The sequence below is a fragment of the Varroa jacobsoni genome, unplaced genomic scaffold, assembly GCF_002532875.2.
Source record: "Varroa jacobsoni isolate VJ856 unplaced genomic scaffold, vjacob_1.0 scaffold_103, whole genome shotgun sequence".
In the NCBI taxonomy this organism is placed as follows: domain Eukaryota; kingdom Metazoa; phylum Arthropoda; class Arachnida; order Mesostigmata; family Varroidae; genus Varroa; species Varroa jacobsoni.
Window position 1 is genome coordinate 391748 of NW_019213005.1, and position 26238 is coordinate 417985.

The 26238-nt window shown below is 38.2% G+C and overlaps 2 protein-coding genes across 7 annotated transcripts in view; both read left to right on the top strand.

Moving 5' to 3' along the window:
* Positions 1-13658, top strand: part of LOC111265444 (uncharacterized) — a 34395-nt gene extending 20737 nt beyond the window's left edge. For 2 of the 6 annotated variants that reach the window (XM_086970553.1, XM_086970554.1), the window contains exons 4-11: positions 6405-6606; positions 7091-7239; positions 7486-8008; positions 8588-8844; positions 10248-10607; positions 10723-10813; positions 11400-11557; positions 13305-13658. In XM_086970553.1, coding sequence (XP_086826679.1) covers positions 7192-7239; positions 7486-8008; positions 8588-8844; positions 10248-10607; positions 10723-10813; positions 11400-11557; positions 13305-13322 — 1455 coding nt within the window. In that variant the 5' untranslated portion in view covers positions 6405-6606; positions 7091-7191 and the 3' untranslated portion in view covers positions 13323-13658. Of the gene's footprint in view, positions 1-5287; positions 5660-6404; positions 6607-7090; positions 7240-7485; positions 8009-8587; positions 8845-10247; positions 10608-10722; positions 10814-11399; positions 11558-13304 lie in introns of those variants that run through there. The other 4 variants (XM_022842146.2, XM_022842137.2, XM_086970550.1 and 1 more) reach the window with 4 other exon arrangements.
* LOC111265462 (proteasome subunit beta type-5) lies at positions 13605-17181 on the top strand. Its single transcript, XM_022842178.2, has 8 exons — positions 13605-13742; positions 14323-14395; positions 14626-14726; positions 15050-15135; positions 15451-15539; positions 15696-15852; positions 16023-16105; positions 16932-17181. Exons 1-8 carry the CDS (start codon positions 13605-13607, stop codon positions 17051-17053), a joined length of 849 nt encoding a protein of 282 aa, XP_022697913.1. The 3' UTR covers positions 17054-17181.
* Positions 17182-26238: the final 9057 nt, after the last annotated feature.

Consider the following 26238-nt stretch of genomic DNA (forward strand, 5'->3'; position numbering starts at 1 on the left):
AATAGCTGACAATATACAATCGTTGAATCGTATCGCTCGCTCATAGCAAACGATATGTGCCCTTTGGATAGGGTAGCTTAATTACCTTCATCGATCTGAAATGATTAGCTGATGTCCAAAACAAGTGAACTATTATGCACACTTCACCCTAGACAGAAACGAAAATAATACATGTGGCTATTGAGATTCGAACCCTTCCTTCGACTTCGTGTGTCATCGAGTGATAAGCCAGTTTTGATTTGTTCTATGAATTTTTATTGAATTATATTTGGCACGAATCAAGCCCTGGCAGCGTGACTGTTCCTTCAATAAAATTGCAGATGGGGTATGTTTTTGAACGTATTAAAGCTAATACTTTGCGCAGCGCCCTCCCTAAACAGAAAACTAATGACATAGTATTACATAGACAACACTCTCACCAAATAACTAATACAATTTTTATCATTAAAAAAAATATAAACAAGCTCTGAATGAAATTATCTCCAGTCGTTCTAAACCACATAATTTGTATACGATATTTTTTCTACTACACAATTTTTGAGTAGATATGGAAAACGACATTCATCAGCAACATGTAAACCCGCTGTTCATCCACATACTTAAATCAAGTCCATTGGTCCCTCATTGAACCAAACGGATGGTCGGGCTGTGCCAGACTGCTACGACACTCTTTATTGTACCCTCTAACTAGTGAAAATGAATGATCGCATAGCGCATGCTTACGAGCTTGTTTAACATTAAATATCTTTCGATCATATATCTCTAAAGCTTACCATGTATAATAGTATCCAAAGCCTGACTGGATGAGAAAAACGTAGCTTTTATAGATGTTATCCATAGGACCTCCCTTCGAAACGTGGCGTGGAGACGACGTTATAGCATCCTTGAGCGCGTCTGGCGTCACCACCGGTTCCGATATCATCACACTCCATGCGCAGGTACCAGCACGTCTCAACAGTATTCAAATCTCCCTCTTGCACCACTCACTTTCTTTATATTTATTACGTACCGATGCCGAGTAAATATAATTATCTGTTAATTACTGCGTATAACCTTGCAATCAGTTGCTTGGACACAACCCCTCTATGGCAATAACAGCGCCGATGAAGAACTCAGGCTTCAGACTCACACCTAAAGTTACGACGTAATCGGGACACTGGCGATATAATAGCTCGGCACTAAAATCGTGCATGTTCTATACGATCTCTGCTGACAAGGAGACAGCCTGTTCTTTTTACGACAACAATCCTACTTCGATGATCAGCGACAACTCGCGAAAATCCTCTTTATGAGGAACAGCGAATTTGCAGGATCTTTTATGGACAGACAAGGGTTACGGCTAGATCGCCCTAATTGTACTCTTGATTGGATATAAGTAACGATATAGATTGCGCCGACTGAGTATAGAAAAGTAGTGTGTAGTATAGAGATACAGTATAGTGCTCATGGGGATCAACAAGCAATGGTAACAAGAGAATTTTCTGCAGTATTGACACGCATACGCACGCACCCACACACACACACACCCACACACACAAAAACACTGGGCTTGTTTTACTTTTGCTGATGAATACGACATGGATTTTTCGGCACGAAACTTGGTTGTTTACTCCTTAGCTTCCCGTTTCGATTTTCAGTAAGATCGGAGTCGTACCACTCGAATGGCAGTGATCGAGCTTGAGGTTGTTCGGGTATTTCTGTTCGTTCACGTCATTGGTATATTTCCTGATACTCTTGGGTCACAAGATGCCGGCGTGGGCATAGACCGTGCCGCACGCCACCCTGTAACTTTCGAAGCGGTGCAAGACTCTCGGCACTACTATGTCAACTAAATGGTGCGGGACGACGTGCATACACCGAGAGTAGTTAGACGCATCTGACTTGGAGAACGGTCGTCAGGCCAGCATTAAAGCTCAACTGAATCTAGGATCAGTATGTAAACTCGCTTAGGATCAAGTTTGTGCCCAGTATTTTATGTCTATATGTGTGTAATTCGTGGTCCTGTATGTGTAAACAGGACACTACCGATAGCAACTCATGCTGTCGCTAGTCTCTGCAATAGCCGTGTGTGTCTCTATGCAGAAGATAGGATAGTACAATTACTCACAAGTCCTGCGCGACACCGTACGTTCATACAGGACCATGTTGGGCGTGGGTGGATGTGTAGGTTTCTATGGTGCTGCTAAAGTACGCTGAAGTTCGGTGTCAACATTGGGGGCGTGGTATAACGCTGGACTCCATGGTACAGAGGCTAGTTGGGGTAGGCGAGAGAGTCCGAGGGTAGAAGACGGGGTAAAAGGGATCAAACACGGACGTACTTGGCCCCTTAATCCACGCCCAGTCGACACCAGACTGGTTAACAATGTTAGACCAGGCCTGACACTTCGTCCACGGGCAGCAGCTGAGCATTCGCAGTACCACTCTGCCCATTTGAGCGAAGCGTTAACCCACTATAGGTGGCGACCCTCCATAGAGGCAACTCCTGGAGCCCTATGCTTTAATCATCCAGAAACACGCTGTCATCTATGACTGTGCAGAAAGCAGCGGCAATGTACGGTTCGGACTCAACTTAGGGCATGTAATGATTCTGATTGAAACTGGGAAACAGTGTCCATCATGAAAGAAGATAAGTAATGGAAGACAACAGATAGATGCAAAGGACGAAATGCTAAAGATAATCCCACCCCGTGTCTCTAGAGGCGCTCGAAATAAACAAAAAGACTAAACGACTTTTTTGTGTAGCAAAAATGTGCATAATAATCCAATCCCGAAAGCTAGCAATCGTACAACTCTGACGCATCTGACGGAAACTGCCCGGAACTCAGAGTGACAGCTGTTATTTGAACAACAATCTGTTGCTTTTGTATACAATGACATTGTCGAAAAAATAGCGGCAAGGACTGTTTTACTGATTCGTTAGACTAATGCAGTAACTTCTCAATCAACAAAAGTTCGGAATTCAAACGAACTTTTCGAAAGTTGACGATTTCCGAGAGAGTCCGTTTTAGGATTGCTGCAGCTATGTTTCATTTACATTTCTCCGTAAACGTAAAAATAAATGTAAAATTACATTTTATTTTTCGTCGAAAGCATAATATAAACATACAATGTTAATGTACGCTTTAGTATCGTCAAAATTCTGTGTCTTAAAGCGGATGAGGGTGAACTAGAAATATTGTTCCCGCTTATTGCCGTCGATCACGATCGTCGCGTTTCATGCAAAAACGAATGTTTGTGAATGTGGCTATACAATCGAAGTTACTAAGTTGTTTCAAGTGCTACTATTTCATTGATGGGACCACAATATTAGGTCATGCGCTCCGTCATCTGGCTAGGAAATGTTTACCATCAGGTTATAAGATCTCGTCGGAGGTTGTGGCAATTTCATTGGGACATTGCGATTGGATGCTTCCAAGAGCCAGTGAAGGACGTGCCTAACTTGAAATATTAAGTAATGGTAAAAGTTATACAACAAAAAGGGTGTACCTGCTAAGGCGATCAACACTCGCTAGTTAACAACGCTGAGTCTGCAAAAGGAGCAGACTATATAAAAGGGAACCAGGGTCACCATCTATTTTGTGTACATATATATATACTGCGAGAACTTATCTAGGGTATTGACATTTGATAAACTACTAACTTATTTGCCCATATCGATACCTATGAAAAACTAAGTACAATACAAATTACGCTATCGTTTGTGAAACATGGAGACATACATATGTGTAAAATGAACGCCAATATTTTATAAATGAATGAAAATATTTTTATAGTTTCCGTAAGCTAAGTGGGATAGGTAAAGAAAGATGCGCACACAAAATTGGATCATCTCTCATAGATGCTCGTTAATGAAACTGTATAAAGTTTATAAACTTACACATGAAGAAACATGATAAACGACAACATACGAGTTGCTGATATTGGAAAACTGGACCCACAAAACAGGACCTTCTAGAGCACCTCTATCTATGATCGTGCCTAAATCACAACACGTTATTAATCAGGTCACGCTATTTTGAAATGTCTATTTTTATAATCATCTGTCGACGGGCCATTCAAAAGCACATTGTTTCGGCTACCGACGTGTTTGATATGTTTATCTCTTTTGCACACGATTAGATCGAGGGTTCATTTCAAATAGTGATCTAGACACATTAAATACGGCAAACAGGAATAAATGTCTTATCGAGTTTAGTTTCGCCAGAGTTATGCCTTCTGTTTGCGATAATTAGCAGGCTTTCAATATGCATATGGCATTATTACAAATGATCACTGGTATTTACACATAGACCGATAAGAGTTTTACTTAAGAAAAGGTCCTGCTGCTTGAAGTCAACTTTCAGCAATCGGGAACTGCCACACTTTGCATCTAGGAGTAATGGCTGACAATACGAAAACTTGTTCTCACAGATAAATCGCCTACAATTGATTGATTTTTTTGTGTGTGATGATCAATCGTTAAGCGTTTAACTACTTATTAGACAAGAGGGTCAGTACTGATGAACTAAGAGTCGTATCTCTGGGGAATAACTTATTTCGCACTGAGCTCTGTGATTGCAGCTGTGGCTGCAACACTCTGGTGGAACGTGGTAAATGACTGTGCTTGTGATAACTGAAAAAAAAAATGCCCCCAGACCCCATTGCTGCTTGTCTATAAGATGTTTATAAAACGTGCCAGCAAGGATAATCAATTATTCTTTATCGAACATTTTATCTTGAAAGAAAAAAACTAAGCTATTATATATTGCGAGTTATTATTATCCTAAAACGTATATATATATATATATATATATATATATATATATATATATATATATAATTGTTTTTCAGATAAATGGCGAAAATTTGACGGAGTACGATCGTCGCGTAGATGGCTTGTAAAACAAACATGTACATTCAATGTGTACCACAACAATAGCTTTTTTTGCTTTGGAATCGTTCAGCTTTAAAGACATACGAACTTGCCATAATCCTCTTAACTTACCATAATATGATATATAATGATATATTGATATTTACTCAAACTTCAAGTTTAAACAGTTTAAGTTAGCTTCACACATATAATTTCCTAAGAATAACCAAATCGGCAATAGTGAAATATCTAAAAACGCATGAAAGAATGACAGATCTAAGAAAACCAGAGCAGCAATCGCATCTGTTCGCCGTGCAGGTGACGCTCATTTCATAGGTCCCGTAGTTGGACGAAAATGGTCTGCTGTTTTCAATTGAGAGCATGTTTTATTTCGATCATTTTCTTCGTCCCTGCGTCGTGAGAGCGCAGGGAACCAACTCAGTTATGAATTCAGCAAACGCTTTTGATGAAATTCAGACTAGCGTGCTTTAAAATCGACGTGCACAATGGCCAAGGCGTCCCTCTGTTTTCTCGTGTGACCATAAACAGACTGATGGTTTCGTGTCTGCGGACGCTATGATCGTATGAACGTGTCAAGCCACAAATGGCCCGTTGCTGATTCGCTGTTTACGTTCGATATTCTGTGCCTCGCCAGTGTTACGCGATCGGATTGGTTTAAAAAAGTTAGCTAAATGATTTTTGTTTAAGTTTCTTGTTGTGCTTCAAGCGATGCTGTGTAGGCAGGCCAAAATCCGAAAAGGAATACGAAAATGTTACGCCAACCCATTTCGTTCCAAGTCTGCCATAGTGAGTAATTTACCAATGTCGTCACGATTCAGACCTCATATATATGGATCCGCGCTTAATTATGTCTAATAGTCCTATGCATTTTTCAAGGTCTCCTTTAAGTGTATATAGGCAAAAAATTATATGTGGACAAAATCAGGTATTGGAGGTCATTTCATGTTGCTAACCTGCTGGTGCTATAAATGCTGCGGCAAAGGTTTTTTGACATTGAAGAAAAATGCGTTTGATCAATTTGTACATATAGCATATTCACTGTATAGATGCAGAATCGAAACTCTCAAATCGTCAAGAGACCTTTCGCTCACACCGAATATAATAATATCGCATTTGCAAACAGTGTAATAAAATTTCATGTTCTTAATATCCAGAAGGACACATTTGTGAGGCGACAACGAGCTCATTGTGCGCTTTATAATATATTTGTAACGTATCTCGGATGGTCTGAAATAAAAAAACTGATTATTTGACGCCTATATGGTACTTCCACGTTCCGTAGCTTTCTGAGACTGCTACAATCTTGATGCTGGGAGACCCTGCAACGCGTCATTGCTAGAGTACTGCAATTCGAATGCAACATTTTTGCCGCTACTTAAGTAGCGGCAAAAATGTTGCAAAAATGTGCCCGTGGAGCGATTTCGGCTTCAATGAGGTCTCCAACAAATAAGAACGAAGAGAGTTCGAAGAAGGCCACCTTCTATATTCGGATGTTTTAACGTTAAAAGTAAACCAGACCACTTTTTGGTAGGGCCGAATAATTCTAAAGCGCCATCCGACTGCGATACGACATCGATCCGTGTGCGTAAACGAACGTTGCCACGTGGAGCGAGCTCAGTACCGAGATTTGAATCATCAGCTCGCAAAAGAAGTGAACCTCTTGCGTGAATCCGAGGAAGCCTTTAAGACTCAACAGTTGCTGCTTGAAAAGCTCGCGATCAAATACGCACAGTGTGAGTACAAGAACATATAAATCGTTCACGGTAGTTGGCCTTTTAGTCGTCTTTTTCAGGGAAAAAAGGTGTACACCTTTTCGATATTCCGTCTTCCTTTTTGGCGACCAAAACCATTGGTGTAGGATACAAGGGACACGTGGAATTTACTTATTTTCTTCCAACATATGTTTGAATGTACTTACGATATCGTTCATTGCAGAAGCACCGTTTATTGAAAGGCAAGGCTTGCCTAAAAAGTATAGCGTGATCGGTGTCGCAAATCGTGCAGTGTTACCACCTTTCGGAATTATGCAATAAATATAAAAATCGAACTGTTCTTACCCGTATTTTTTAAAAACTCTATAATATAAAAACATGCGTACGTGACATTGTAGTGCGTTAGCGTAAAAACTGAAGGAAAAGTCTTGCTCGGCTAAATCTATAGACTGTTTATAGTTGAACTGCCGGCGAACCCATCAAATCGACTTACTTACCCTTATAGGTCGACCGTGGATTCAAGCGATTCGACTTCAGCTGGAGGCAGTTAGTAAACAACTCGACACTATCGAGCGTGTAACCCAATCTTGTTCAAGTGTTGCGACGATGAGGGCCTTTGTGCTTAACGAAGACACCTTTCCCGTTTCATTGGAGGTGGGTTTCATCTCAGTATCAACTGAGGAGCACCTACAGATGCACCAAGCAAAAAATATTAACGTTTATATACTATTGATCATGATGTATCGATTGTACACATCAGGATATCTCTTGCCTTTGTTCAGTTATATTAATTATTGAAGAAAGCCAAAAATTGCGTAAATAATAAATAACTGACCTGAATATTTTCTACGTATCACGGCAACGTATAGAGTTCTTATTCTTTATTGTTGCTTCTTTAAGGTCGACTTGATGGAATCATTAGCTGAACTTAACAAGGGGGTCACGTATCGCCCTGAACGGGAGTATTTTCGTTTCGGCGAAAGTTTATCAACGATCATGGAATCTATTCCTGCTTCCGGAAACCATTGGATAACGACCACCTTATCTGAGCAACTAGCTCAGAGCGATCCTGTAACCAGCCAGCCACCCGCAATCAGCAGAACCACAGCGAACTCAGAGACGCATGATATTTGCGGCGCATCCGACAGAGTCCAAGAGTTTGAGGTACGCTTGCAGCTGGACGAATGTAGTAAGAAGCTTGCCGGAAATCCTGATTCCGACAATCCGTCCTGCAACGTCGACAAGCGCAGCCGACGTAAGAAGCGGATGTTATTCAAAAAAGAAAAAGACGACAATGCTATTGAGGCAGAGACTGAATACGTCGGAGATGTTCACAAACAACCTGGATTGACTAGGACCGATCAGAAGGACAAGTGCGGACCAGCCGTGAGTTCACTCGATAGTGGATTACAGCCTATTACAGGTATTCTAAATTGCTTTGATATCGCATTCGGTGCATGTTATAGTGCAGCTGCTCTACTAGTTATCATAATGCGTGACTTTTAGAGCATAATCTAGCAACTGAAATTACTTGACTGTACCCTGTAACGCCTGATGCTGTCGCGCATTGAAGAAAGGATCATTACGATGATGCTATCTATGCAATGCTACCGCCGAGCGCAAAATAGTGTGAAGACTTGTTTTGCGAGTCAGTAATAGAGTTGGTTTTCAGTATCATCATACGTAATGATGCTGAATCATTTTGTACCTGGTGACTCTTGTAACCCACTTGTTTTTACATTCAATAATAACCAGAACAGCATTAACAATAATAATAAACATAATAAAAAAAAATAATCCTTTCAAACGCTACGTCAATTTGCTTTATGAATTGCGGATGTGCGATGCCGATAGTTAGGCGTAAAGAGATGAATAAATTAATGAATAGAAATAATAAACGCCCTCATGCCTGGAAAACAAGGCAAATCATCAATCTACTAGGCCTCTATGCTGTCCATTTGCAGCTATTACGATTACTTGTATGGCAAATTAACATTTTCAGAAGTGCTTGACATCGTTATTACAAGCCCGTCCATGAAACTCTTATCCGATTCAAGCGAATCCGACCATTTGCCACTTCAGCATGGGGATCCTAAATTTGATAAAACCTATTTAAAACCCTCGACAAGCCAGAGAAAGCCGAAATTAACAGAAGGCCTTCCGAATCCAGGAAACAGGAAACGGGATACCTCACAAAAAACGATCCTGGACGAAAGTATTATTATCGTTGCTCCAGGTTACCACAATGAATCTACAAAGGTTGGTATTGAAAAAAAGCTTTCAGTTCGGAACAAAGGGCGTTGAAGGATAAAGAAAATAATAAAGATAATGATGTCGGCTTAAATCATTAACAGTGGTAAAGGTGACTTTTAAGTACAAGGCTGTTTTATCGTAAGTGTAATTGCAACATAATTATATTGGGTATACCAAAAGATCGTAAAGAATTTTCTGCTTGACCTTTTGGCCCTGGAGATAAATGCTCTAGGTGGTTTATTCACACACACAATGCGATTATAATTATCCGTTAGCACGGAGCTTGTTTGTATCTAATAAGCTGTTATTCCAAGACTTCTCTTTTTTATTTCTAAAAATAGAAAAGTTGACGCAGAAATATGCCCGATGTACGAATCCTAGATAGTTATTAAACGCACCATTCAGAAGTGGCGCACTTTCTGTGAAAATGCGGGCGCTGTGCATCACACTTAGCCGTAATCTGGATAACTTATAAAATTATGCGAAGCTTACATCGGCGCTTGCAGAGGGAAACCCGCAGATTTTAATAGAACAGGTCATCAGAATTGGCGGTGCATCTGATGAAAAAGTCGCATCGATCTGTATGACGAAGAATACTTGAAACTTGCGAACTTTGGGTGCTTTCTGAGCCTAACCATCAAAGCAGCTTCCATTAGCGTATGACCAGCCTTTAAGAAAAATGCATGTTGGTATGTGATGTGTACGATCGTGATCCGAGATTTAGGATGAACACTTACTAAGCAGACGGTAAAAATTAGTTACGGGAAATGATCTCAAAACAACTGTGTAATGTTGGCTTTTATTCTAATGTACGCTATGAATTTTGTACGATTCAATTAGCGTGGATCGATTGTGACAACGTAAACGTTCACCGGGCAGTACCAACGAAGGAGAGTTCTTGCTCAAAAGGCAACAAAACTGATAAAGAAATTAGAAACGATTATGCATCGGCACGTTTTTCGCATACACCTTGTATTCCTTGAAAGGCAAACTTGGCTTCGGTTGACCTGGATTTCAGGCACCACTAGGCTTACACTTGATGCGTCACATAAGCATCTGCGTTGCACTCTGCTAAGTCTATCTAGTGAATAGAAATGTACTTCTTTACACGATATAAAAACACATTACATACGTGTCGTTTTCCGAAGGGATGGTGTTGTAAACATAGTGAAACATTAGGTGAATGAAAATAATAAGCAATACACCATTTTCTAGTAGTGCCCTTTGATCAGAGTGTTGCACTTTATAAGCAGAATAGGGAATATCGGCATAGACTTTGCCTAATCTTATTTACATAAACATACCGTAACATCTTACTGTATCGAACGTAAACTCTAAACGCGAAATGGTAGATCTTTTGTTGTTTTTCGTGATGTGCATACTGCACGCTAACGCTCCTTGACTGTCAGGGTTACTCTCCGTTTGCGCATTTTGCCATTTGCACGTCCTCGTTATCGAGCGCAAAGTCTCGACGGCGTGCTCTTATTGTGGAACCTCCGGAGCCGACGGGCAGCTGGGATCCCAGCAGCAATGACACAGCTTCCTCAGGAAATAGGCGCCTGATCAACGATACTAAAACGAATAATTACGATGCATCGACTGTTGAAAAGTCAAATACGAAATCGTCGCTAGACAACCCCACAGGCTTGGTAGCACAAAGACGGAAGCATGGGTTTGTGATGGAGGGATCTCGGCATATCCCCAAAATGACGAAAGAAGCCGCAAAAGATAGGAGTGCTCCTTCGACAATTTTTCACAACGAGAATCAGGTGGGAATAGTTTACTCATACCTTCTATGCATTTCTTGATTGGATAGTTTCCAGTAAAAAAAATTCTCGGTACTATTTACTTTTCATGCATGATGAACTTCCGGTCTAATTTCAGAGTAGGGAAATTGGACTGGGACGACGCAGCAGGCTAAGTCAGCTCTGCGATAGTACATTTACTTATAAGTCGTTCATTGGAACAAATATAGGTAAGTTATAAAGTGTAATAACTAAACACCCATTTTGAATTGTATTAATAAAAAATTTGCAGTATTTTATTTACCATTTTTCTTATTACATGATAAGGGAGATTTTTCTTTTATTGTACAACCTTAAAGCCACGGCGCGTTTTTTTCAATTTTTCTGTAATAGCTCAAGTTACCAGAGTATGACACATACCAGCTATTATTTCACTCGTTTTGAAGCTTTGCTTTAGCTGATCGTATCTACGAAGTACCTCGCAGTATGTTCTTATACAATATCCTAGTCAAGCGGAATCTTGAGAAAAATTAGCTTTCGTAATAATTTCAATATTTACTTAATTAGATTGAAGGATTATAAGTGGTAGTTTGTAAACGATGAATGAAATAGATACTTCATTTGTGAAACATAACGCGGATAGTCTATGAAATAATGCATGAAATGCATTGGGATTGTAAAGAAGAAATCACTATTCATGGGACGGTCTATAAATGCCACCTTATAACACCCTCGAGTTCGCTATCAGCAAGAAATCCATTCTAAATACAAGCAAGGTTAAATCATTTTTAATTCACTCGTATAACTGTGCTTCAGAAGGTCTAATGGCTTCAACTCCGAAAGACGCTACACCGCGAAGCGAATTACTTCAAGACTCATCCTTCCATTTGAGTGATGTTGTGAAAAATTCATGGTACGAGAACGTACAAGGCCCAGCTTACAATACCCGAAGCAGGCGCCGCGCTGGCTTTGAGGTGATTTGCTAGAAAGGATCACGTCTGTAGACCAACGAAAAAGAGACCCACACTGGAAAAAAACTAAAACGGCAAAACCGTAACTTTCCTCATAAAAGTTCAACGATAGTTAGAAGTTTTGGAAACGCCGCTAAGTGTCCTTCGCATGCATTCCAAAAATAAGGACTAGCCTGCTTAGCGAAATTCAGATCTTTGTAACTTATCCAGCATCTTCTCTGATTTTTAACTTACTTCTTTTTACTACGGCTGGACAACGTATGACCGTCTCATGTACACCCTATATATAGCTAGTTCAATCACACTGACAATGTTGTTTGTTTGTATATAATAGGTAGTATTATGAATACTTGATTGACTAGTATTATTAATATCTATTGTCTGCTAATAGGTTTATAGAAGTGTATCTCCGGAAAAACGGACGCGCTGTTGTTAGCATTCTCTTTATATTTATTTGTCTGCATGTATAGATATCGTTATATAGATTATCGAAACCGTGTTACGGTCCTTGCGGGTTTAACGACATTAGGTAGCGATGTGTCTTGTCCTTTTGTACTACCGTTCACTTAAATAAAACTATGACGGTACAAAAAGGAAATGTTTTTGTACTCGCATATTGATTCACAGTAGTGCAATCAATTGTGTTTGCATATTTTATCTGTATAGTTTAGTTCATGGCATTGTGTTCTGAACGAGGTTCAAGCCAATCTGATATCAATAGCAAAAAGTAATCCAGATCTGTGTAACTGTCTATTAGTGTGAAAAGCTAGTATATAGTACAGACGCGCAACCTGCCGCGTTTGGCTTCGCCCTAGCATAACTTTTCCCCTTTTACTAGTCGGCAGCCCTGCAAGGGCCTCGGTGGGATTACTGTGTGATATTTTGTGAGGTCAATGACAATGATCACATGGTTCAAACTAAAAAAAATGCCAGTCATTAAAAATAATGTGCGATTCATCGCTAAAGTATACAGCACTCAGTACTTGTTATGTACAGCATTATACAAAAACATTTTGCTTCGCTACCACATTATATATATATATATATATTGGCGGATACAAATAGTTTTGGTAGTTCGTGGGCATGCTTTATTTTGGGCAGGTAATAAACGTTTATCCAATCGCTTCCAAATGTTACACCACTTTAAAAGCAAGCAGTTATCTCCTAAGCTAGGGTCTCTAATATCAAGTGCTGCGAACTTGAATGAACCTACAACCAATATAATAAAGGTTTATTTTTTTGGAATATCCCTGCAAAGCTGTTGGTTGTGCAACAGATAACAATACAGTAGAAGATACACTTTCAAGCACTGACCCAATATCCTTCTCAGCTAAAAGAAACTGGAAGAGTTATAGGGCATTTTTAATAGGATATGTCGTCAAATATAGGTCATGAATTTTAAGTGCTGCCATTTAGATATCATAATTATTAAACATCTAAGTATTCATATCTATTACAGCTAAGACATAACAGTTATAACCAAAGTCATGCGTTAACTAACATACATAAATGAAAAGGATATGCAACCTCGTTGTGTTTCGCATAGCTGAGTGATTTAGTCCGACATTTAAGTGACAACTCTTTTCAACAGATGCAAAACTGATTGCGATTGACAGTTACTAACACTTGACTAAGTTCAAAGTTTGCCGGGCTCCATGCTCGACTAAACTCCGATATTCATCCATTCAGTTATATTCTTCATATTCACTTCCGCGATAACTTTTTGCAAGGTGCCATTGTTCTCCTCTAGGTTCCGATCCGGACATAAGCAGCTTCGTTTCGTACTGGGAGTAAGCCGTCTGATGGAATGCTTAACGGTAACACTGGGTGTAAAGCAGAAAAATACTATTGTGCCCAGTTGCCTTGCCTGTCCCAGCGAAGCCAAAAACAGAGTAATTTGTTGTACGTCGTCTGCTAAGATACTGACACAGGCTCAGAATTTAGCAGCCAAAACAGTGACAGTTCACAATTGCGGTGGATATTTCTGTCGTTAAACGAACGCCGGTGTCTAACTATTTACATTGACGCAATTCCGTGAGTGAAGAAGAAAATGGCTTTGGATAGTCTCGTGAGACTCGATCATCTACGAGCGTTCAAACCGCGATGCGATGATGAGCTGAAAAGTCTGGAAGATGTGGATGATAATATAAAGTTTCATTCAAAAATTTGTGTGCCTCCATTTTCCGAGGTAGGTGGGCTTTCGATACAGTTTTTTTCAAGTTGTCAATTTAAGCTTCGTTTCGGATCGCTGCAACAGCTCCATATAAATTCGTACTTGCTAAGGTGGGGTGTGTACTTCTCTTTGAATTGAGGTGAGAGATAACCCCTTTGACGTCTGCCTGTTTAGTTCTTTCGATAGGCTATTATTAGATAAATAAGATAGATAGAACCGAACCTAATGTCTTCATAAAGTTCTGAAGATTTATCATTACCACGGTCACACATTGAAACTCAAAAATGATTGAGAATTATTGTTTTTCTATATTGTTTCTTTGAAATATATTTCTATTGTTATTACCTAATTTTCTTTTTTATGTGATTGCAGAGGTATGCAGTTGATGAGACATCCCAGTTTTATTATATTAATCATGGAAATTTACTATGATAGAATGAGGTTACTTAAATCTGTTCTATCACCATAAATTTCATGCACTCAAATGTGCAATGGTACTCAACTGAAATATTTTTTTTGATCTTTTGCAATAACTTAAATGATTCAGCTGAATGATATAATTAAGATGTGATGTTACTGCTGCTGTTTATTCTAGCCTGTAGAGACGTTAGCTCATCTGAAGCAGCGGGACGAGCATGGTCGTCCATTGAACCTGAACTTCAACAAGGGTGTGCTTATTTCTTACAAATCGATCTAAGTATAAGAACATATGCACTATGTCAGAGGTCCAGTATCATAGTTGTTGCCTGGAACGCCAAGTCAGTTTCACTCTTCCACAGCTAATTTGTCTAGTTCCGCGATGCGCAATACATATAGCCATCTTTGTGTCCAAGTTATCTATATATATACATATATATATATATATATATATTTTTTTTTAATTATAATTGCGTTGCAGGAACGACAACGTGCGCGTTCAAGTATCAGGGCGGCGTATGCATCTGCGTTGACTCCCGAGCAACTGGTGGAAACTATATAGCATCGGGGTCCGTTCAAAAGGTATCATTATAGCCATGGTACTAGAAAAGAAATTTTAATTGCAACATGATTTCTATCATTCGGAACTCTTTACGTAAAAACGCTTTCTGCTGCCTGGGTAAACTGGCGATTGCGACAGGCAGTTGAGACGTGTTACATGCTCATACATCATTTGGACAATATTTGTTCTTTACAGAAATAGTCACTTGGGAGAATTCGGAATCATATCGTAGTTGTCTTGTCGCCTAATTGAGGTTTACATTGCTCTATAGCAGAAATGTGCACGTACTGATCGCACTAGCATATGTCTGTTTATACCTTTTTCTGTCGGTGAGTTACTTTAGGTGATCGTAATCAACGATTATCTATTGGGCACAATGGCCGGAGGAGCTGCCGATTGCACTTACTGGCTTCGCATCCTTTCTGAAAGGTAATTATTTAATTAATGAATTACTAGCTGATATAAAATTAAAGATCTGGGATCCGCAGTTTGATAAAGTGCTTATCGCTCACCAGTTTAGCCGCATTGATGATACCAAATCTATAAAATATAGACGATTGATGAATATGTAAATAAACTATTACATATAGAACAAACATAGGCGCCGTAACGCAACCCAGTGAAATAAAATTCTCTATATATTTACCGTTCAATGTTTTGAATTAACATATTGATAAATATCCGCAACCGGCATAAGGCAGTACATTAGTCTACTCTTTATAATATGATTTTTATTGCGTACAGGTGTCGTATGTATGAACTCCGTAACAAGGAGCGTATCTCGGTGGCAGCTGCCTCAAAACTACTTGCAAACATTCTCTACAATTACAAAGGTGCAGAGAAATAGTTCAGTTTGCTCTTTTTTGTTGTATGCGTTCATACTATTTTAATTCATTCACGGTGTACGGCATGATTAGTTTACCAATAACTACACTTATAACGTTATGATAATTATTGTTATTGAATTCGCCATTTTCTATGTTTCACAGGTATGGGTCTATCCATGGGAACTATGATAATTGGCTACGACAAACGTGGACCTGGTTTGTATTGGGTCGATAATTCGGGTACCCGGATGTCAGGCAACCTATTTTCGTGCGGATCTGGATCACCATACGCACTCGGCGTCCTCGACACCAACTACCGGTGCGTGGAATCACGACAGCAATTTTATCTAATATTTATTAAAAAAAAAAAGTCGGTTTTTTAAAGCTCTTTCTCTCTCTAAAGTAGTAATGCCTCCTACTCTGAAAGAAAATCAGTAGAAGCCTTCATTATGTTGTGAATTAATAATTTTTTTGTCGTAACGTTTGTAGATTTGACATGACTGATGAAGAGGCGTACGAGTTGGGCAGGAAAGCAATCACTGCAGCCACGTTCCGAGATTTCGCTTCTGGAGGTAAGAAAGGAAAAAAGTATGTCGGATAGTTACGTAACAAATTACCTAAAGTAAAATTTTACTTAGTATTTATAGCTGTTAAAAAGGTCATTTTATGACACTGAACTGTGTCATTAAAATGTATCTTTTAATGATATAATAATAATAACAATAATAATAGCTACAATAATTATTGTTATATTAGGTTAATTGGTAGTTGGTGGCGGTTTTTACTTATCGCTTTCTCTTTCAATTTTTTTGTTGATAACCATGTAGTACGCAAAAAAATCGAATCTAAAAAACAGCGAAATTAGTGGAGGAAAATAAAAACTTCAGGAGATAACTAAAAAGAGTTAATACGATTGTGACCTCTTGTTCTTATTGTCGGTTTATATCTGTTTAGTACTTAACTTTGTTATCATTAACTTAATAAGTTTAACTCGATTTTTATAACGTCAATTTTGCTGATTTGTCGGTCGTATTTATACTTTTAAAATGCTTCTAATTTTTCTCATATTTGTTTCATATTCTCATGTTTTCTTTTCATAGATAGTTTTTATTTTATAAAATGTCGGAGTTATTATGTAGAAACAGGATTCGCAACATTAGTCAAATGACATTAGTCAACAGAATAACGACGAAGCGATGATAGGACGGCGGACAAAAAAAAACTAATAAAATAAATACATGACAAAATAGTAAATGAAAATTGCCACTTTCTTCGACCTATTAATAATCATCGTGAATATATCACCTATTGTTATGAAAAAGAGGATTTTTTTTAGATTTTCTGATTTTAAAAGCAACCGTTCAATTTGTCGTCATATTTGCAATATGTTGTGCAAAGGTATCGTAAGGTGTTACCATATGAAGCCTGATGGATGGACGCATGTTTCCGACACGGATTGCATGGAACTGTACTTCAAGTATGAAGAGGAAAACAAAGAGAGGTGGGGAGTCCAACAATGAACGCGGCACCATTAAGCGCCTTTAAATCTGCATGCGACGACTACGTGGTGTTTGAACGTTAACGACAGGCGGTTGCAACACGTGGAAGCTTATTAATAAATACATTTGGAAATCATCTTACACTTTTATCTGATCTTACTCATTTTCGTTATATGAGAAAAATGCATATACTATTTTCCTTGAAGTCACTTGTAAAACTTCAAATATGATGCTCGAGTGTTGAGGTTGCAGTATGCGCAACTGTGGATCTTCATTGTAAGGAGTATTGCTAAAAAACACTTTCATGATCTTCAAGGTGGGTAGAAAATTAAGGTGACAAAAAGCCGAGCTGTAAAATTTAAGTAAATTTCGAAAAACGTTTATGCGAACTCGCCGAACATCCACTATATTATGAAAGAAAGCATTATATCATCATTCGTTGTCACTTAATATGTTTGTTTCTTTGTTTAATCGCACTTTTGGTGCAGTATATGTCGTCATCGGAGCTTGAAGTAGCGATCTTTAGCTTTTTTCACGTAAAAACTTAGGCCAAAATAGTTTAATATTATTGCCTTAACGCTTCACGTTCGATATGGCTAGATCTGTAGCTACTAGAGGGTAACCTTCTAGGGCTTTTTGTAATTTCCTATTACCTGAAAGAGTCTCAGTGCTCTATTGCACGCAGATAGTATATACCTTAAAATAAGTCAGGGCATGGTAATTTACTGGATAAGACCAACAAAGACAACAAGAACCGACATAAATTAACACCTCTACATAATTTTTTATGTGCCTAGGACCAACGCTCAGTCCTAACAGTACTTTGGAGTAATGTGCCCGGTGTCGATTCTACAATAGATCCATTGGCATTGTGCTTGATGATATGCTTCTTGGAGGTTGCCGTTTATCGTAACTTGAGCACAGCTCTACTGAAGCTATGAGTATTACCTGCAGAAAGAAGTTGTTCAATTGTTCTTTAACTTGGATTTTTTACGGAAATGTTTAATTTTTATTGAATACCTTGGTCAGAATATGAGAATCGTACGGCTCCGACGCTTCAAAGAGGGCGTTAAAATTTATCACTTGGGTACCACTTCCAAATTCTTCTACCCTTTAAAATCGTTAACACGTTTCTATCCAAGGTTTTTAGTATACCTTTATATGTATATAGTTATTATTTATTATGTATATAGTTATACCTTTAATTCAGATGCGCGGCGGAGGTTATTGCCTTATGGTACTTTCTTCGTAACGTAAAAATTGAACTGCGCGACCCTGTTCCTGTGTCAGAGACATTATAATATTATTATGAAGCTATCGACGCTAAAAGGTTTTAGGTCCTAAAGCTCTGTCTAATACTGTTTTTGTTAGCATTTATAACGTGAAGACTTTTGTTACTAATTCGAAAAGCTTTACTTCAATTCATGTTCTCGTTCAAAAAACACCTGTCGTTTTTGTACGAGTAGCCATGTACTTTACTGATAATTACTTTTTCTAGTGGCAGGTTATTACAATTTTTTTTTTTGGTACTTTTGTAGGCTGAGTCATTGGTGTCGATTAGTCTAGATAGTTCTGTATAGTTTTAAAACATGAAAATGTAAAGGAGTATGTTACGTTAGTTTTCATCATGGCTCACTGTTTGTTTTGAGTACAAATTGTCGACTCCTTATATGTAGATTATTGTTTGTGCGTATATGTTAAATATTATTTGTTAATTTTTGCACTTCGTATTTTTTTCAATTACTTCTGCTGTATAGCTTTGTACGCGGCCTACGTCGGGCTCACACCACAGCTTCCACAGTAGTGAAATTAAAATTCAGGACTAAAGTCAAAGATTGGCTATTTCCTTATCATATACGTATTTAAAAGAAGTATCGACGGAGTGTTTAATAAATATGTAGATTAAAAGAAAAAACTGGAACACTTCAGCATGCGGAGAATCAGTCATACAGAACCTTTAGTAACGATAGGACTCTTTGCTACCGCAGAGTCTGGATGGGAGAAGCTCAAAACCATAATGTCCCAACTCTATTACTAGCTAAGACTTAATGAGTTCTTCATATTCTTTGGGTTTTATTTCTCTTAAAAAAATCATGACAAAGGTGGAAAAATATCGACCAGTTAGGGAATAGAGGTCTTTCCTATTGAAACCAGCTCGTAAAAGCACAACCTGCCGAAGCCTTAATCACTTTGGAACAGCTTTGAGAGAATACATTCGAAGAAAGGTTCGTATTAGCCAACGAAAGCGATCACTCAAAGGAAATTAAATGTTTAGAATATGGTAATATGGAGCAATAAGCTCATGAGAAAATCGATATGGTTTGAGGAGCGCGCAACGACTTTAACTGTAAGGGTAAAAAGGAATGGAGTCGGGTACATTTGAAGGCAATTGGAGACGGCAGCGTCACTCGAGCGTGAATGCAGGTTGATGAAAAAGACAAAGAAACGAAATGAGGAAGTGCACGTGTCTTCCATTACCACTGTCTTACTACAAGTGGTTTTGTATTTCTGCTAAAATGGTTCGGAGGAAGGGTAAAGCCTGTGCCGTAATACAACCAAAAAACAACCTCTTTATGAAACTGATACGTTAAACAGCTAAGAAAACAACAGACTAAGCTTGCGAACGTCTAATGCGAAATGTCACGCTACCTGCGTCGCAACCCAGCATACAAAAAGCTCGAATATTGCAGGAAATTGTTGCAATACAGGTAAGCGAGATCAACTCTTCTCAGTTGGATTCGTTTGGTTCGCATGACGCATGCTGTTAATATCTGACTGCCTTCGCTGGTCGCTCCGTTGGTGATGTAGGTTTGTTTCATGTGATGCCAATTAACAGATCCGATGAATTTGCCCTTATGAAATCGCTTCTGTTGGAAGCCGAAGCTCTTATATGGCCGAACAATGTCGAAGCAAGCCTGCCGAGCAAGAAGTTAATGCATCAAAAGGTTTTTTTACCATTATTTACTCATTATTTCGGTGATGTCATAGTTATGACTCTATTTCAACTTTAGAGCTGTTTTAAGAAGACATTCTGAACGGGATTAATACATGGGGACATTCTCGGTAAATATTGTCCCCCACAGGAATCCTGGGGATTTATAAGCATAGCTGCTAAGAATAAAAATAGTCCGACGAAAGGCTATTTGTTCTAGCATTGATTTTTAGTGCAGGTCAAAAAATCGAAATCACATTCCTGAAGCTATTAAAGCAAGCTGCAAGCTTGAGGATTCTTCCTGGTCAAGAGGTTAGCGCACTGTTGCTGCTCGTAACGAAAGCGCCTTTTATGTCGAAATGCTTCAATAAAGAGCTAGCCAATCGAATATGTTGTCGTATGGATACGCAGTTGTATAAAACAGCTCTGTAAAATTTGGCCTGGTTTTGTTATACAGCACGTTTCCTGTGTTGGGTTAATTTTGTGTCGATTTTCGGCAAAGCAAATTCTTATACAAAGTATGTCGGAATCGGTAGTATTTTTAAACATCCTAACAAAATCAACCATATCACAAAAGAAGGTAATCCTCAGCTCTTTACAGGTGCCAGTATTTAGCTAAGAAAAATACCAATGCCAATGACCAATGCCTGAGATTAAGAAGCTTTCTGTTTTGTATCAAGTTTCCTGCTCTGTACAACATCGAAGACGTTCAATCTCGCCTAATGCTAACTTGCGGAGAAAATAAACATACAGATATGGTGAATAGATTTTGGATGACATGTTCTAAAGAAGACGGGATGGACCCGTCTTTAATGGGCGGATCAAACTTAACAAACTCATCACGTGCGAATACGAGTTCGCTCGTGTCAGAAAGAAAGGCATATAGATACTATAGAGGAAAATATAATGGGGAGTCGGGATGTCGATTAAGCGAAAAAGTAAGTCGACAGGAAAATATCTACAGAGCAATAATGAGGAGGCTCTTTTTTCACACAGATTACGGAGTTATTCCTGTTTGTTGTCGACGGAACTCGAAGTAGCAACTGTTAACCTTTTTTAGCCACAGGCTAAGTCATCCAGGCTATCCACCATGTACTACAGTATTAATGAGCGTATTAATAATTTACACGGCGTAATACTAATGAAGCTGTTTTTAGATGCTTCGAATAACGTTTATCGACATGTTCTACACAGCATGTGTAATTTTTAAGAAGTAGATTTTTACGATTAGTATATTTTACACTAATATGTGTCTATCACTGTACTGTTCTTCAAAGAGAAATATAGTAAACTAATTATGAATATAGCAAAGTAACTGAACATGTTGTTTACGTCCCAGAAGGCTAAAAATATATTTCCGGTGGGATATAGGCAAGATTGGCTGTAAGATCTTCATAATCACTTTCAAAAAATCCACCTATTCGGGTCCTAACTGCATATCATGTGACTGAATAGGAAAATATTCTGGCTCCATTAGTTTCTTTTATACCAGTTTGACGAGGTACAGAATATGTAATACTATTGTAATCTGTGTCTTATAAGAAAGCTATATTTGGAAATCAGTCAAATAAGTACTTATAATAGGTTAAAATTGAATTAATCAATTCGCTTGCATAGAATGCATGATGCTCATTTTTACTCCGTATTGAGACTTTACCGCAGGCTAAAAGAAAAGGCACCACAAGCTCCAGGTTTAACTATAGAATAGTTATCAAGTTTATATGAAGGTTTACCTACATTCATATGATAAGTAGGAGTGATGCGCGCACTGCCATTACCCTAAAAATCTAAAATAAGGTGTTGAACTGGTTTAATATTAGGATATGTCTGTATAAATTAGATTATATATACCATTTCTGGTCGAGATTCATAGAAGGCCTGAACTGCCGCGGATTGACTAACCGCTGCAGGTGCGAGGAGGATTTAAAGATTTATAAAAAAAAAAACGAGTGAAAGACGATTCACAAAAAAAACATAAAGTCTGATGCTGGGAATAATCGAAAGAGAAACTGTCAAATCTGCAAACCTCTGCAATAATGGGCTTCAGACCTAATTTCGCACCTGCAATTTATCTATATCTGTTTTACCAATCTTCTGCTTGCCTTATGCCTTATAACCGGCAGCCAGATATGTTCGCATAGTATGTGAATATTCGTATTCATTTGCGCTGTGTTTTTTTGAGGGAGACATAAGTATCCCGCACAAAAAATGCGTTTTAATTAATTCGAAAAAAAAAACACCGTTTCTCTTATATCTTCCTATATAAGAAATGCACCAATTGGAACATTTTATGATACTAATAAAAATGGCAGTCAGTTTTGCATGTCACCTTCCTTTTAGCTTATTCGTATAAATAAAAAAAAAATCATATCCTTCTACATTTCTTGTAGAAGGAGGCTGTCTGGTTTCAGTCAACTATTTTTTTATTACAATCTTTTCTAAGGCAATTTCAAATAAAACATTGGTGTTGACCCAGATAGGCTGATAATGCCTGCCCATAAGATGCTACTATTACAGAAATGTCAAGATTAAAACGCTGCACGCAGCGGTAGCTCTGAAGTCACTTACAATGGATGTTTTTGTCGAATAAAGAGAGTTTGGGTTTCGAAGCTCTCTGATATTATTATATAGTATTAGAGAGCCTCGAATAATAATATTAATATAGTATCTAACAAACGTTATGTTTTACCGAGTTCTACGTTCTTATAGAAGAGAAAATAGGTTTGTTCCAATTTGAATGAATAAATATTAATCTTTAAATTTATTTGCTAAGGTATTATTCACTTTATGGGTGAACTATTACATAGTATTAATGTAGAATAATAGTAATATAGTTCAATCTTAGAAATTACATTGAACACAAAAGCAACAATGAAACTGAGATGAATTAATTTACAAATTTTTTTTTTTGCTGACCGGTCAATCTACTCATATTTTCATTTCATTTTTCATTAACACATATCGTGGGCAATATTTAAAGTGTGGGTGCAAAAAACATTGTGTTATCTGTCCAAATATTGCCATGTAACAAGATCGGCTCTATCTGCCGTGTCAGCCTTGTTACAGTACGACAGAGCTCAATCTGAGTCAGGCCAAATATCGAATATCTTATGACGATATTCTTGAATATTGAATTCTACACCTGCGGAACAGTGAACTCGTGTAAAAATTTCCCCGCTGCTCTACATAACTTCTGAAGTAAAAACATAGTTCTGTTTAAAATGACTGGTTATAACTGGGTCGGTAAATAAGGTCAGGCACAAATACCTCGGTCATCGACGGCCCAAAGCGTTAGATGCAAATGTACCAGTAAGTAGATTTTCCAACAACGATTCGATTTTCTCTAGCCGTTCCAGTACCCTTGAATCATATCTGTTTTGATTCTCTGGTCTTGCCTGGCACAAGTTCATGGAAAATTGCCTGCGAATAAATATTGTCATCTTAACAGGCAGCGACTGTCTCAATAGGATTCAATGGCAGCACAAGAGCCAATGTAGGAAACTAATATCACTGTCGATACTCCATTGTAACAGGGCCTATAGCAGAAAACCGCACGATATATTCCCATTTATTTTACTGTTTTCATTAGACTGATAATAACCCCATTGCACGCTCAGGTTGCTGTACATATTAAATAAATTAAAAGGGTCGAAGTATTTGTGAAATAAAGCATTTCTTGTAAATCACACCTAAAAAGGTGTTCAAGTCTCAAGTTTTGCTCAGTTTGACTTCAGACTTAACTCTGCTGCTATAGAGGGTCGCTAATTTCGTTATGTAAAACCCACTATCTATTCAAAGGAAAGCAAACAAAGTTGATTAATTTTACTCTATTGCCCTATACACACCTTTGACGATTTGTCGATTTCTTGTGCAATTGAGTGCCGTTAATCTCACTTGAGCTGGTATAGAATTATTCTTTGGATTTCATATTTCCGTCAACCTGCGGGCAAACACGTCTTGGTCTTTTTGAACACGAGCGCGGTGCTCAACATATCTTTCAGAGCGTGCACATGGCTTTAAAGACACACGAAGTTGTTCAAGAAACGTCTCTCTACCGTTGTCATCAATTCAGTGCAGACTGTCATCCCCGTGCATAATAATACGAGATACCCATACCAATCCATATCGAAGGATTTCGATAGTTTCCAATAAAGGAGACATAAGACTAAGGAAAGCAGCCAAAACCCATAACAATGAAGCTTGAGTTAAAAATGGGGATTACGAAAGATACGATTGCAGGCAAAACAAACTAAGATAAAAATGACGAACTGTTTATTTAATACGCATTCATTTTAAGTGCGATTTTATTACTGATGGTTTCTGCAGCATCACCAGAAAGCCTTCAGCTGTGGTGCTATAAAAACAACTAAAATTATTACTTGGCACAAAAATGTGTAAAGTTACAGTGAATACTACTATATTAATTAATGTAATTTTAACTGTCAGGTAGGTGGATTAATATCAGATTTGTTAGAAGATCGTTACGTTTTTTAGGTGAATTTAAATGTCGCTAACTTTTTGAAAAATAATCCTCTTCAAGCAAAAATATTTAATTGCTTTTCTTCTATCTGTTGAGGAGTCTGTTTGTTTCCTTTTTGAATCCTTTGCCATGTTACATGGAAATAGAAGGGTATATTTCTTCTCAAGCAAGCTTTGTGCTGGAAAGCGGAAGCGAAACTTTCTTCGCTGTTTCTTCGAATTTTTCAGCTCGTCAAAGTCTCGTTGAGCTTAACGCTGTCGAACAGTAAAATCATTTTGCGCCACTCAGCGTCTGTTCAAGGTGTTCTTTGTCAATTATTCGACTTAGTTTAACTAACGACTTGTACCGAGTTCCGGCCTGTATTCACATTTTCACCGCGTTTAAGAAGCTTATAATAAAGAATTACTTTTAGATCCTACGCAGTGCCGTTAGGTGTTCATAAAAATGTGTAATGTAAAAGGTATTTTGCGACTTAATTAATTTTTTAGTTATCGCGCGCTGAAGATCGTCGTAAAATATTTGTTTTTTCCAGTGCTAATCTTATGCAAAAATGACTTCGTTCTCCGATTTTTTGTTCAGCCCAGACAATTTGAATATGTTCAATAAGGCAATGGCACCTTTGTTGGATTCATGTTTAAAACATCTTTCTGCCTTTAGGATCTACCGACCTATGTACAGGCAGAGCAGATCTGTACTTTACATCATCCATGCTTCTGTGGCCGTCCGAAGTGTGCTGTATATTATAAATCAAGATCTCCAGCCTTTCTTTAGGGTTCTTCTTTCCGCTGCCGAATTTCTGCTCATTCATTTCCAATCTGAAGAACGGTCTAGCTTATATTAGCCATACTTTTCCAGTGAGGAATGGCAGCAAAAAGTATCGTGTTGGGTGCATGCTTCCACATATGTGTTATATCTTCGTGGTAGAGATAAGATTGCACGAGTACGACCAAAATATGTACAATGCAACAGGGATAAGGTTTTTCATGCATTCAGTCGGTACTTAAGCCGCACATTTCTACTTAGTACGACAGGCCTCTGCCAGCACGAAGCTAAGTGTTAAACTTAGACCACCTCATGTGTCCTTCAGCATGCAGTGCACCTTCACGGACACGGTAAAAGAAAGCATGGAAAAAGTCTATCATATGAGTGTATGAAATTTCGATCCAAACATAGAAACTAACTATGCAAAGAACAAAGTTTGTCCTTTGTTCTTGTTAAAATCACTAATGCATGTATCTGTTTGGAAATGGTAAGAACGGCGCAATTAATTAAGATGCTTCAGTACAATAGTATCATTATCGTTACTTAATTCGGAATTCGATTAACCTATCAGTACCGTAGTGGGGCAAAACTAGTTGACCTACACCTTTTACCTCCGGCCTTTTTCATGGCATCAAGTAATAGCAACAATTTATGAGAAGAACACTGTGAAGTCAAAACATCTACTACAATATATCAGATAGATGCCGTTACTAGAAAACATTGGAGAGTAGCTCTTTGGGGCCGATTTAGGTCCACCGTCGAGGGATCTTGAAGAAAAAAGCTAACATTAGTCAAAATCACTAAAAAATCCTTGCGGGACGGTAATTTGTGAAATGGCGAACGACTCTCCTTCACTTTCATTGATTGTCCATTAGTACATTGAATTAATCGATATGAAGCAAACCAGCAAAAAACGTTTTCGGCCTCTAAGCGACTATTTGTTCACGTTGAACATTATTAATGAATATGTTAACTAAATGCTGGTAAAAATTTAGAAATTAGTTTAACGTCTTTTAAAAACAGAGATTAAGC

Coding starts and splice junctions, on each gene's coding strand:
- LOC111265462 (XM_022842178.2), top strand. CDS start 13,605: ATGGCTTTGGATAGTCTCGTGAGACTCGATCATCTACGAGCGTTCAAA. Junction 13,743..14,322: donor GTGTGCCTCCATTTTCCGAG/GTAGGTGGGCTT, acceptor TGTTTATTCTAG/CCTGTAGAGACGTTAGCTCA. Junction 14,727..15,049: donor CATCGGGGTCCGTTCAAAAG/GTATCATTATAG, acceptor GAGTTACTTTAG/GTGATCGTAATCAACGATTA.